The sequence below is a fragment of the Lipotes vexillifer genome, unplaced genomic scaffold (assembly GCF_000442215.2).
Source record: "Lipotes vexillifer unplaced genomic scaffold, Lipotes_vexillifer_v1.1 scaffold1380, whole genome shotgun sequence".
In the NCBI taxonomy this organism is placed as follows: domain Eukaryota; kingdom Metazoa; phylum Chordata; class Mammalia; order Artiodactyla; family Lipotidae; genus Lipotes; species Lipotes vexillifer.
The window spans coordinates 407,700-420,014 of record NW_006792263.1 but is presented as its reverse complement, the minus strand read 5'-3'; the positions used below and the strand labels follow the sequence as shown (position 1 = coordinate 420,014).

Genomic DNA, 12,315 nt, shown 5'->3' with positions numbered 1-12,315 from the left:
AAGTTTTGAATAGTTCCAAGACATAGTCTTTCAAACACTAAATGTCTGAGTAAATCCAGATGCTATAATAATACCTAAAATTGCTTGGAAACTATTTCTATAATGGACAAGCTAATCCAGTTTAAAAGACTAAACTGAAAGCTCCATGTAAACATAGCCTATGGGGTGGGGGGGCAAATGTTTAAGTATTAAAAAGAGGAAATCATATATATATATATGTTTATATATATATAAGCTTATAATGTATAAGTTTATATACGAATTTTGCTTTCTGAGAATAGGAACTACAGTTCTTCAAAGAAACATACCTTATAAAAGATAGGATAGGTAGGGTGGGTATTGACAATCTAATAATTTCTCTGAACATACCAGCTAAACATTGATTCTCCTCTATCTCAAATAATGAGTTCTTGTTAAGTTCACAAAAGATACACCACAGGAAATCATAAAAGTTCATGATGAGATAAATAAGTTACATAATTATAGGCCTATCCTAACTCTGATAACACCAAGCCATTCTACATATTGTAGGATTCCTGAGCTTTGTCAATTTACTTTCTCTTCTGGCCCCCTAAAGCCTTTCTTCCAGTAACTCTCCTATGTTCCATTGAACATACCTTTGTCCCTGATAGTCAGTCTATGCCTCTGTATGTTTACTTCCGCTGCTTCACTTCTCCACTGCCCTACCCTCAGGGAGAAGAACTGCACACACACAACCTTCTCTTTCTTTAAAAATATATCACAGCTGGGTAGTTTTCCCATCATCCTTTTCCCCAGACAACTAGCACTGCCTGCCTTAGCCAAATCTCATCCCCCCACCGGCATCTCTAACATCCTGTTCCCTTATTGTACATGTAGAACAAAGGGGAATTTTAAGGACAACAGTGTGAGTGGGCTGCCACCAATTCTTCATTTTTTTTTTCTCCTGGGTACCACATAAATCTCAACACCATTTTGAAGATAAAAATCAGTGGGGTCCACCGATAAGCCTTGAGTTACAGAGTTTAACTATTGAGGACTCAGAAATAATCTATTCTCAATGTGATTTTCCAGAAATTCATTAGATAATGTCACATTTTCAAAGTTTGTTTCTTTCTGGGCGCATTTTGTAGAATTTAGAACAGTGGGAAACTTAAATGTTGCAGTTAAAAATAATCAGTTAAAATGATGCTTTAATATCTAAACAATAAAGTATGTAGTGATATGGCTATTACGTTGCTCCATTCTAAAAAAATAGACTTTTGGTTCTTGTACACTCAGTTCCCACTTTTTTCTCATTTCAGGCAACTAGTTCAGGAAGATCTTTTCAATTTTAGATATCTTTTTCTATTAGTTTTATTTTATGATTCAATTATTAATGGAATGGTCATAGGAACCTTTGCTCGTACATATAAATATGGCCATATACTGTGATTTGATAACATCCTCAAATTTACAATAAAAAAATTAAGATACAAAATTGGTTGGTCTATTCTTTTGGAGGTTAGGATATTAGTTATTACTTATATTAGTTATGAGTAAAACTATAGTATCTTCATTTTAAAGAGAAATATGGTATATGTTAAAATAGCATTATAAAAATGTACTGTAGAGGCCTTAGACTACTATACCTCAGCTAAGAGGAACAAAGGAAAACCCAAGTCCAAATTCAAATATTAATGGGAATTCCATGGTACTGAGAATTGCCTTATAAGCAAAGCCTCCAAAATCACTGATGGGAATTGTCTCAAACTTTCTCTTCCTCTGTTTTGCTCCTGAAGAAACCCTGTTTGTTTTCACCTATCGTTCATTATAGTTCACCTACTTTGGGAGAAAAACAGTGCCGCAGCTGAATGGCCAGGGAAGCTACATCCCACAGCAGCTGAGAATGTGTATATATAAAAAGTATACTGCTGAGCTCAGCATTCAGAGAACACTGCCATAGAGACCGAGACCAAGAAGGAGAGGGACCAGAGCAAAATCGTAGGGATGGAGGAGGATAGACCAGCACCACTGGACCCACTGGTTCTACCTTTCATCAGCATCATGGGGTATGATTCACCTACTGAAAATGCACACACCACAAACATGTTTCAAAAAGTAATACAAATATTAAAGCGTCTCTTCCCTCTCAATCTCTCCTTCTCCTCAGTCTAAGAGTATATGATAAATACATTGATTTCATACGTATATTCTTGATGCTATTTTAGTGGAGTTTCTTCTTTTTCTAGCTTTGTGTATGTTTCCATGTTTCTGTGACTAACAAATCAGTCCCACTCTCTACAGTTGCAAGGCGAAGCACTATGAAGTCTTCTAATCTTTCTGCCGCCTCCTTTTCCTAGCTTGTCAATTCGATTTTCTTCTAGCACTTTCCCCACCTGCCTAGAAAGTAACCATCAGATATCAGATGATCATTCTAACCCTCCAGGTAGGGACCATTCTTGGTATCTGCAAATACGGCTGTGAGTTCTGGGATATTTGGACTGGCATAGAGCACCACATGGCTAGAAACTAGAAGATCAGAGACTACTCTGACATGTTAAACACCAAGGTCCTAACCACACGGCCTGGGCTTGAAGATTCATTATAAGTAAACATTTGGGAATTATCCAGTTGGGCTCTATCCATGCTGAAGAAAGCCTAAGCAATACCCCGTACACTAACAAGGATGGTAGAGTTATTCAGGTAAGTCTTTTCTTCAGGTCCCAAGGCATGCATCAGAGGTATCACTTCTTTTTCAGGGCAGAAAGGAACACATGCTGACACAAGGTTTCTTCCTCTCCATCTTGGGATCTTTTCATTCAGGGCTTTTCACCAGGAAGAGAAGTAACGGGGCTACTATTTAGCCAAAAGCCATTTAAGTGGTGAAAGTAGTATCGAGATGTTAGAGGTTTATGTTCTTCTGACACGTAAATTCCTGCCTTTCAGTGAGACAATGGGACTCAGTTGAAATAGTGGATTCAGCTCTTAGTTTCCTTGTCTTTACATAACTTAAAAAAAAAAAAAAATCTCTATTACAATCATACTTTTAACCAGCTAATCTAGCTTTCATCTCTTGCTGAAATTCTTCTCCAGCCAATGCCGGACTTCTTGAAGGTTGTAGTAGAAGGGGCCCTTTCCTCCCAGATAAGCAATTTTCTGTCTCTGCACAATACACACACGTTCAAAGGCTACCCCATAAGCGACATTGGCATTATTGTCCATGCGGTCAGCCACGACTTGGCACTGGGGCGGCAAGGAGAAACGCTCCATTAGCTGGTGGGCTGCTGCACATCGGTCTTCCTGGTTCCGGTGCTTCTTCACCTCAAAAGACAAAGAAGAATCCCCAGGCACCGCCCAACCATCTGAAGGATGAGCCTCATCAATGTAGACCAACAGGAAGTCAGCCACTGATGAGAACTCTTCCACCAGTTTGCTGAAGGCTGGCAGCTGGTTAGTAAAAGGAGGTCAAGTGGCTGAGCCGAAGTTGACCACCAGTGGGCGCTCAGCGCTGGCAAAGTCAAGAAGGTGGCACTCAGCTCCATCAGCTGCTTTCTCATGGGCACCATTTCCACTGCTGTCATCTCCTTCGGGATTGGAGACATGCACCACACTGGAGTTGGGAGCATCTTCACCCAGTTTCACCTGGTGGTGAAAAACAGGAAGAGGGAGAGAATACCGCATTGAGCACATTGTCACTTTAATTCACTCTGTGTAGAAACAACTGGCTCTAATAAAATGTGGTGTTTCCTTCAGAGGATATGGTAAACATATATTGATTTGAGTAAAGAGCAGGTAATGTAATGAATGGCCCTAAAGAGAATAAGAGTCCTTTTCATTCTGTATAGTCACTAAAGGTAATTATTTTCATGATTGAAGGCGCTGCAGTTAACTCTCTTCATAATTAAGTTGAGACTGGTATTCTTTACTATCCTTATCTTGTGTCAGTGCTTAGCACACAATATACAACAAATGATTAATTGCCTTCATTTTTGTGGGTTTTTTGGTTCGTTTTTTGGCCGTGCCCTGCAGCATGCGGGATCTTAGTTCCCCAACCAGGGATCGAACTCGTGCCCCCTGCAACGGAAGTGCGGAGGCTTACCCACTGGACCACCAGGGAAGTCCTTGCCTTCATTTTAAAAGTAAAAAGTGAATGGTCCACTTTAAAATAAATTATCAGAATTGTGGGACATAGTACCTCTTTCTGTATTCCCACTTCTGAATTCTAAAGTACTCAGAAAAGACCTTTATTTTCTTGCCTGATACTAAGTCATTTAAGCTCAACCAATGGACAAGGGTACCAGTGGGCTCTATTCCTGCCCAGAACTAGAAAACCGGGGGTCCACCATTTATAAGAAGAGCTACTCCCACTTAATCCCTTCAGTACTTCAGCTTTCCCATCTGTAAAATGGTGATAACAACCCCTATCTTCCTCATACGGTTATAGGAGGATGACATAGGAATAGAGCTTTGTACACTATAAATCATTGTGGGTGTGTAGTTTGCCATTATAGATGCCGCCCAAAACTGTGAAACAGAATACTGTTTTCCTGACCAATTCTCTGTTTTAAAAAATATCTATTGTTAGAAGTGATTTGAGCTCTCCTCAGTGTGACAGCCTTCCCAAAGACTTCTATGGCTACTGAATACTTTGGGGTTCTTTTGACTAGAACCTCGCCATTTCCATTAAACAAACAAATGAGTGAACAAAAACATAAAAATCTTACTTTCTGCAGAATTCTACTTTTAATTTCTCATATTACATGTGTTTTTTGTTTGTTTCACTTTTTTAATCTAAGAAGTCACAAACCATTTACTTTTCTACCACACATTTTATTATCAACTTCCTCTGAATTATAAAGTACTCAGGCAGAAGAGGTATAGAGGAAAGTTGTTCCAGGTACCCTCTTTGCACGTAGTTTAAATTGTTGAACACAGACTGAAAGAAAGTTTGCTGGTCTTTGAATCTGTAAACTGATAATAAAAAGCAGGCAACATAAAAGAGCCAATTACTTCAGTTTGAATTAATACAATTGGATCTTCCCCTAGAATGGTTTAATCAAAGCCAGAAACATTGGGGACAACTAACAACAGTACAGTTGATTTTTATACACTATCCTTAATATTATAAAACACTTCCAACTGGATCGACTTTTTCCCCTCATATAAATACCACCACATATAACACTGCTGTTAATTGAAGTCACTTAAAACCAAACTGAAAAAAAAAAAAAAAAAAAAAGCACTCAAGGGCTTTTATTCAGAAGCTTCTATCTGATGTTAATGCATAACTCATTTTAACTGCACAGAAAGAAGTAAAGAAGCCCTTTCTCTCCCTTGTGAAAAAATCCTAGCAGGGCAGGTCTGAAACAAGTACTGTTAGTTTTCTAAAAGAAATCTTAGAATAACAAATTTCTTTCTTAGAAAAGGAAGCTGTTGGTGTGGTTTAAATAAGTTCATTTGTTTTCAGTCACTATCAGGAAGAAAGCTATTTTATTTGTATTTTCTTGGTTAATTTGCAAGTGACACTGGGTGAAGAAACCGAATAAGCCACTTTTAGCTGGACTGTTTTATATGAGCTAGACTTGTCTCTGAGGTTTTAAAATGTACGCAAAATTTAAAGATATATACATTTTAAAGGTATTATAAACTTTTTAATCTATGGGTTCTTTTTGTACTTCTTTGTAGATTTAAGTAATAGGTAGCGTTACCATCACCTTCTCGTTAGACGTTTCCCACGTCAAATAGCAATAATGATTCTAGGACGGGTGCTTTTAACAATATCGTTGTGCTGTGTTTTGCAACACACTGTGATATAAAGATCTGAATGCATTCAGATCAGTCTGAATCCATTAGCTGTTGTAGCAACTTCTCATTAAGTGAGCAACCCATACACAGGAGAAAAATCATCTCTGGACTACAGACTTGGAGGTTCTTGGTAGGTAAAAACATCCACCTGCATTTCTGAGTCATTTTTAAGAACTCTGAGCAACTGCGCAGCCTTGTTAAATGGGCCTCTGTCGCCCCTGACTCTCACCCAAGCTGAACTGTTGATCCTTGCATTATTCCTGATTATTCAACTGAGTAATCTAATCTGACTTCAGTCACAGGTGACACTCTTGTTACCTGTAATTAATTTTCTTGGAAAGGTAAAGCACCTTCTCCTTCTTAGTGACAATGTATCGTTCAGCCACATAATTCTTTTCAAAATACAAACAGACTAGTTCAACTTCGAAAACTGAGAAAAAGTACAACATCTTAACTTTAAAATCAAAAGTGAGGAAAGTTACCAAATACATAATGCTCTTTGGTATTTGGGGGAGAGGGGTGGCGGGAGGTGTTGGTATTTTGTTAAGCTGGGGGAAAATTTATACATACACTTTAAAATTTATTACATAAATTATTGTTATTATTAATTGTTGTTGTAATCCTAGGTAGAGGTCAGTGAAGAATTTTATGCTTAATAATAACCTTAACCTACACTGAACACAATCACATTTGGGTGATGGATGAGCTAACTGAGGCAGCTTATTTAGAAGAGTGAATCCTGGATCCCACTGTAGAGTACCGCCACGATCAACACCTAATGCTGTTGATCTGTTCTTGATTATCTCAGCTGGTCAGAGCGTAAAATGAAAGTAACCCATCCTCTTCATTCTGTTGAGCAGCCGTAGGACTTGACTGCAGGTTAAAATGTCATAAACAGAATTATCCTTTTAGTGAGCGTGACTAGGAAAGAGAAAATGCACAGGTAAGAACAGTGCTATTAATAAAACTACAAGGGAGAAACACACACCCATTTTTTGGAAGTCCAGATGTGAGTAGACCAGTAATCTGCTTTTATAAGTGCCACAGACTGATCATAAAATTTGTCCATCTTTGCTGAAAACTGCTGATAGAGGACAATTTAGCAACAATAAAGAAAATAAACTTTAACAATTAAAAAAGTGAAAGTCTGTCTTAAGCGGAAAAAAAAAATCTTTTAGAAGGACATTATTGTTCATTTCTTGTCTTCCTACTTGGTCACCATGAAAATTAAATACGTATTGTGACCAAAGTTACAAATGGAGAGTTTCTTGGTTTGCTTGGCTTTTCACCCTGCTGAGATGGAATGGGAGAACCACCATTGTCTTCAATGATGGAAGATCTTTGCTTTCCTGAGGAGCAAATCATTCCTTGACAAAAAGCCAGAATGATGAAGAAAATAAAGTTGGTCCCATAATAACATTTAGGCTGCAGGAAAGAAGCCTGACAAAAACAGGCTATCCCCTGGTACTCCCAAACTTTGTTTTAATTTCCCACAGTGGCACAGAAAGTCTCCTGGCCACAAGTTACCTATCATCTTAATTTCTCCTTCTTAGAGGGTTTGTGTTTGGTTTTTGTCCTTAATGAGACATATTTGCCAAAGAGGCATTCAAAAGGCATTTTTTACTCTTGCGGAAGAGTAATTAGGTCGGTACCTCTTTCCCTGCCAGCATCGAAAGAGTAATTGGGTCGGTCCCTCTTCCCCTGCCAGCATTAGCCGCTCTAAAGAGAACCCTGCCCAGTATTTAATGCCCAAACACAAGCATCATTTCCACTAATTGGTCTTGAAGTTCCGATGTTCCCAAAGGGTCTCTTTATTTTGCGAGGATCAGAAAGGACATACGTAAAATGTAATATCGTCATCACTGACTTTCCTCTCTCTCATCTGCACTATTACAGTTGTCCTTTCTTATGTTTTTATAATCAACATGAACACAACACCAACAAGGGAGGAAAATAAAGGGTGTGTATTTCTACAACAGAAGACATCTCTGGGCCAAGCTCAAATGTTGTGATAGCCATATTTATAAATATGAACAAGAATGTAAATATATGACATATATTTGATTCCCTTGATGATGGGATTCCTTTTGCTGACAGTTTTCAGTGCATGGGGAAAAGGATAACGCTGCTTTCGCATGTGGACTGTGAAATGCAGGGCAAGGGGTAAAAAAAAGAAAGAACCATTCATCAAGTAGCAGCTGGAAATAGAGCATATACTACTAACCTTGTTTTTTTTTTTTCTTTTCCACAGCCTGAGAAAGGCTTCTGGACAAAATATCACCTAATCTCATGACAGAAAGCAAAGCAGATGATAAAAATGGGGTAGGTATGCGGCAGAATTATTTTTACACATCCTTTTTGCTGCCCAAAGCCCTGGAATGGCTTTATTAACTGTCAGGAAATTTCGAATTCTTTGACATAATGACCAGCCTACATCAATGTCCTTACAAATGTGGCCAAACAATTATTAAGCAGCATTTTAACCATTTATATTCAAATTGGCCCAATAAATCAGTGTTGAAGGATAAGCTACCTACTCTTTCCTCTGAGTTCAATTCCCTGTTAGCTATTCTCTTGTTGATTTGTAACTTGAAAAATATAGCTCTAAGCTCTGTCATTTTCCAGTGTTTTATCCAAGTGATGGACAAGCTCTGGCTGTAGCCTTCTTTGTGTTCTTTTGGGAATGTTTCTTTCTTAAAAGAGCCATTTTCCATTGTAGAAACGAGTGTCAAAGGCTGAGGTGAATGAAGAGGAGGAAGAGAATGTTAAAGAGACCCTTTCGAAACCAAAATTATATGTTCAAATGAATATGTTTTCTGTGCCACAGCAATACTGACCATGTAGAAGCTAAACTGCTTGTCAGCATCTATACTGTGTGTTTACTTTTACACTTCATTTAGGTGGGAGCCAGGCTCCCAGACAGAGTAGTTTGTTTACTGGTTGTATTTTTGAGTCTTTGAGCACCAGCACAAGGATGCAGCGTTAGATGCAATGACACTGACTAGGGAAAACTGAAATAATAAACATCTGTTATACACCTCAATCTCTCACAAAATTCAGTAGATTTTCTTTTTCCTCCAAATCTTGCATGGACCTCCCTCTGACCAAACCCAAACTGTCTTTAAGGGCTTCCCTATAAAGTTAATTTTAAATCCCATTCAACATTTTAATGAAGAAGGGTTTTTTTTGTTTTATTTTGTTCTAATTTGTTTTCATTTCTTTGTTGCCTCTTGTAGGAGCCAAACACAGGCACAGCACTTTTACTGCACTTTCTCTAAATAGCTTCCCAAGTATCTGCCATTCAACAACCGGGAGAATTAGAAATGACATGCCTCATCGTATGGCGTGTGCACACGCCTCACCCTGGAAAACTCCGCTTCTGGGGGTGGCAGCCTCAAAATAACGCAAGTCAGGATTGTGAAACACTGTGATGCCGTCTCAAACAGAGACTCCTCCAGTGTGTCTCTAGACAGGGCTACACCCAAAGGCAGTGGCACAGGTGACAGTAGCATTTGGGGAAGTGATTCAATCTGTCTCACAGATTCTGAGTGACCCTCAAGTGCCACCACAGCCGCGAACGCCCTTGCTACACTTGGAGACAGAAGGAGACCTAAACTCAGTGCAAGCTGTGTTCACCATGCTTCCATCCATCACACACCCAGTCCAGCCTTATCTCTGGATATATGGGTTCTTGCGTTGCTTCTTCTCCTGGCAGCTATTATATAAGTCATAAAAACAAACATAATAATGTCAGTCATGAACTTGGTCACTAATCAAATCAGTAGACAGAAACAATACAGGAGAAGAATACACACACCGTGTGCAAAAAGGAAAACAAATCACTCATCCTTCTCAGTCTCTTAGCGTAGGGATAGTGAAATATTGCGACACAATGAAACACTATACATTGGTGAAAAAATAAACAAATGATCAAGTTTATTAGAGGCATTTGTTTCCTTTTCCCTTTTTATTTCAATAAGCTGCTTAACAGCAGAAACGACCTCACTTAATATTTGTGGGTAACATCACAACCCCCATATTTTATGTGAGAATATACATGCATACAGGTAAAATTCTCCAAAGCAGTGCCTTTTCTTCTATAGGCAGAAGTCACTTGGCTTTGAAAAAATAAGAGTTTAATATGCTGAGACCAAATAACTGACATTGCCATGTTATCTCCTAACACCTATGAAATACAGGTATAGATGAGGGAGCTTCCTAATTCGTAGCATGCCTGACATACTTGTGTGTGCGCACCCCACCCTCCTCCAAATTCTCTACCCCCAGAACAAAATGTGAACATTTCACACTCAGCGTATACATGTGTGGAAATGAAATGATATCTCAACATGTCCTTCCCACATCTCCCATTCACCCCATGTACATAATATACAGTGAGTTTTTACTGTTAGAACTTTGAGCACCGTTTCGAACTATTATAAAGAAATTTTCACTTACTAAGAAGAGCTCTTACTATGTTCCTGTCTTTAGGACAACAAATGCCAACCTTCTGCAGGTTGCTCTCAATAACAAAGACATGTACTGTAGGAAAACTTCCCTAATCCACCATGAGTATTCTCTTCTTGAACACTTATTTGATTTTCAATGGAAGGATCCTACTCTGGATTCCTTGCTACTAGAAATTACTTCTTTTCCATTCCTGGTGCATAGATTTTTTAAAAAAAATTTTATTTTATATTGGAGTACAGTTGATTAACAATATTGTGCTAGTTTCAGGTGTACAGCAAAATGATTCAGTTATACAAATACGTGTATCTATTCTTTTTCAAATTATTTTCCCATTTAGGTTATTACAGAGTGTTGAGCAGAGTTCCCTGTGCTGTCCAGTAGGTCCTTGTTGGTTAGCTGTTTTAAATATAGCAGTGTGTAGATGTCAATCCCAAACTCCCAATCTAACACTTCCTGCCCACCCTACCCCCCTTGGTAAGCATAAGTTCCTTCTCTAGACTTATTTTTCTAGTATTTATTTATGGAGGACTCATTCTCCTTCCCCCTCTCATTCTGAGTTTTCCAGCTCTGTTTCTGAGGCACTGCCTGCCTATAGTACACCACTTCACTAGCTCCCGTATTCTTCTCAAACTCCCTTCCTGGCATCTCGGACAAGGTCTCTCAATACTGTTAGGGAAAACCAAGAATGTCTGCTTTGATACTAGCTTTTGCCAGATGAGTCAATTCTTCCTAAGCCCAGGGACATTCAGGAGTCCCACGGGCACAGGGAGAGAGAGCAAACTGACAAAGGACCAGTGCCCTTTCCTCTTTGCCCCTTAAGAAGATCTGAGCTGAGGGTGCTCCACCATCTCCAAACAGCATGCTCCACTTAGAAACAAAGATCACTCTGGTTTTGAAAGGGCAGCCCCTGGGACGCAGCTTCTGCAGGTAAGTGAGGCGACTGCTCCAGTGTTCCAGGCACCAGTTATAAGAGCTTTGGGATTGCCATGAACCATAGATTTATCTGCTCTTTCTAAGACAACTTACTTAACTTTTGAGAAACAAAGCAAATGTGGTTTCTCTAACAAAGTCTGGATTTTTGACAGCTAGTTCTCAGATCTTTCTTCTTCAAACAGATATCTAGTAACTCCAGACTCAGTGCCTAATAACCGCTTCAAAAGGTTCTAATCCAAATCAAGGTAGAGGATGATGGTGCACACAGGCTTGCTCTCATTAACTCTTACTTCTACCAGAAACGAAGCAGCCACTGTGCTAAATGATACCTGCTGTTATTATTTTGTGAAATCTTGCCAGCTCCCTGAGTGGTGTTTTCTTTATTTCTTGCTTTTGAATGCCTACCCATTGAACTGTCTTTCCTAATGCACCTCACATAGCCTTTCATCAAGCAAAAAATGCCAGTCCGTGACAAGGGCAGAATAAATGCAGCGGTCTGCCCTCCCCCAACACTTTCTGACTTTTCTCAAAGTTATTCTACAGGCACCAATGCCTTCCACTCCAAAGTCACAGCCAGCCATTAACGACCCTGATTAGGAAGACTCCTTCTCAGGTCACGCAGAGTCACTGTGACTTAATACCTGTCATCCCCAGATCTACTGTGTGTGACAGGTGTAGAGAGTAGACACAGGAGCGCCCTCGAGCATAACCGCTAGGCCCCCAAATAGGGCTGCACCTTTCTCACTCCAGTGCTCCAGCTGGCACCCGGCCCCCCACATTCCAGCCCCTGCCCTGGCCGCCCTGCGGAGAAGCCCCTCTCGGCGCAGCTCACCTGTTTGTAGGCATCGAGAAGGAAGCTCTTCCAGATGCAGCGCATCCCCTCTGAGGTCAGCATGCGCCTCCACTCCCCGCGAGTGGACTTGGAGCGGCTCAGCAACAGCACCACGTGCTTGAGGAGAACGACCGAGTCATAGAGCGCCAGGAAGAGGCAGTTGGAGAAAAAAACTGGCAGAATCTGCAGTGTGATCAGCAAGTCTACGCTGAGGATGCCCATCTTCTCTGCCTCCTGGGTCAGTTGCCTTGTGCGCTCTGGTTCCCCTTCACCCTCTTATTTAAAAGGGGGGTGGTGATTGAGGGGGTGGGGGA

General features: G+C 39.9%; 1 protein-coding gene across 1 annotated transcript; it reads right to left on the bottom strand.

Annotated features, from left to right (window-relative positions):
- Positions 1-3,027: 3,027 nt before the first annotated feature.
- On the bottom strand, positions 3,028-12,238 carry DIO2 (iodothyronine deiodinase 2). The gene is given in 2 exon segments (XM_007465472.1): positions 3,028-3,603; positions 12,002-12,238. Coding segments are annotated over 2 exon segments (798 nt in total). The 5' UTR covers positions 12,224-12,238.
- Positions 12,239-12,315: the final 77 nt, after the last annotated feature.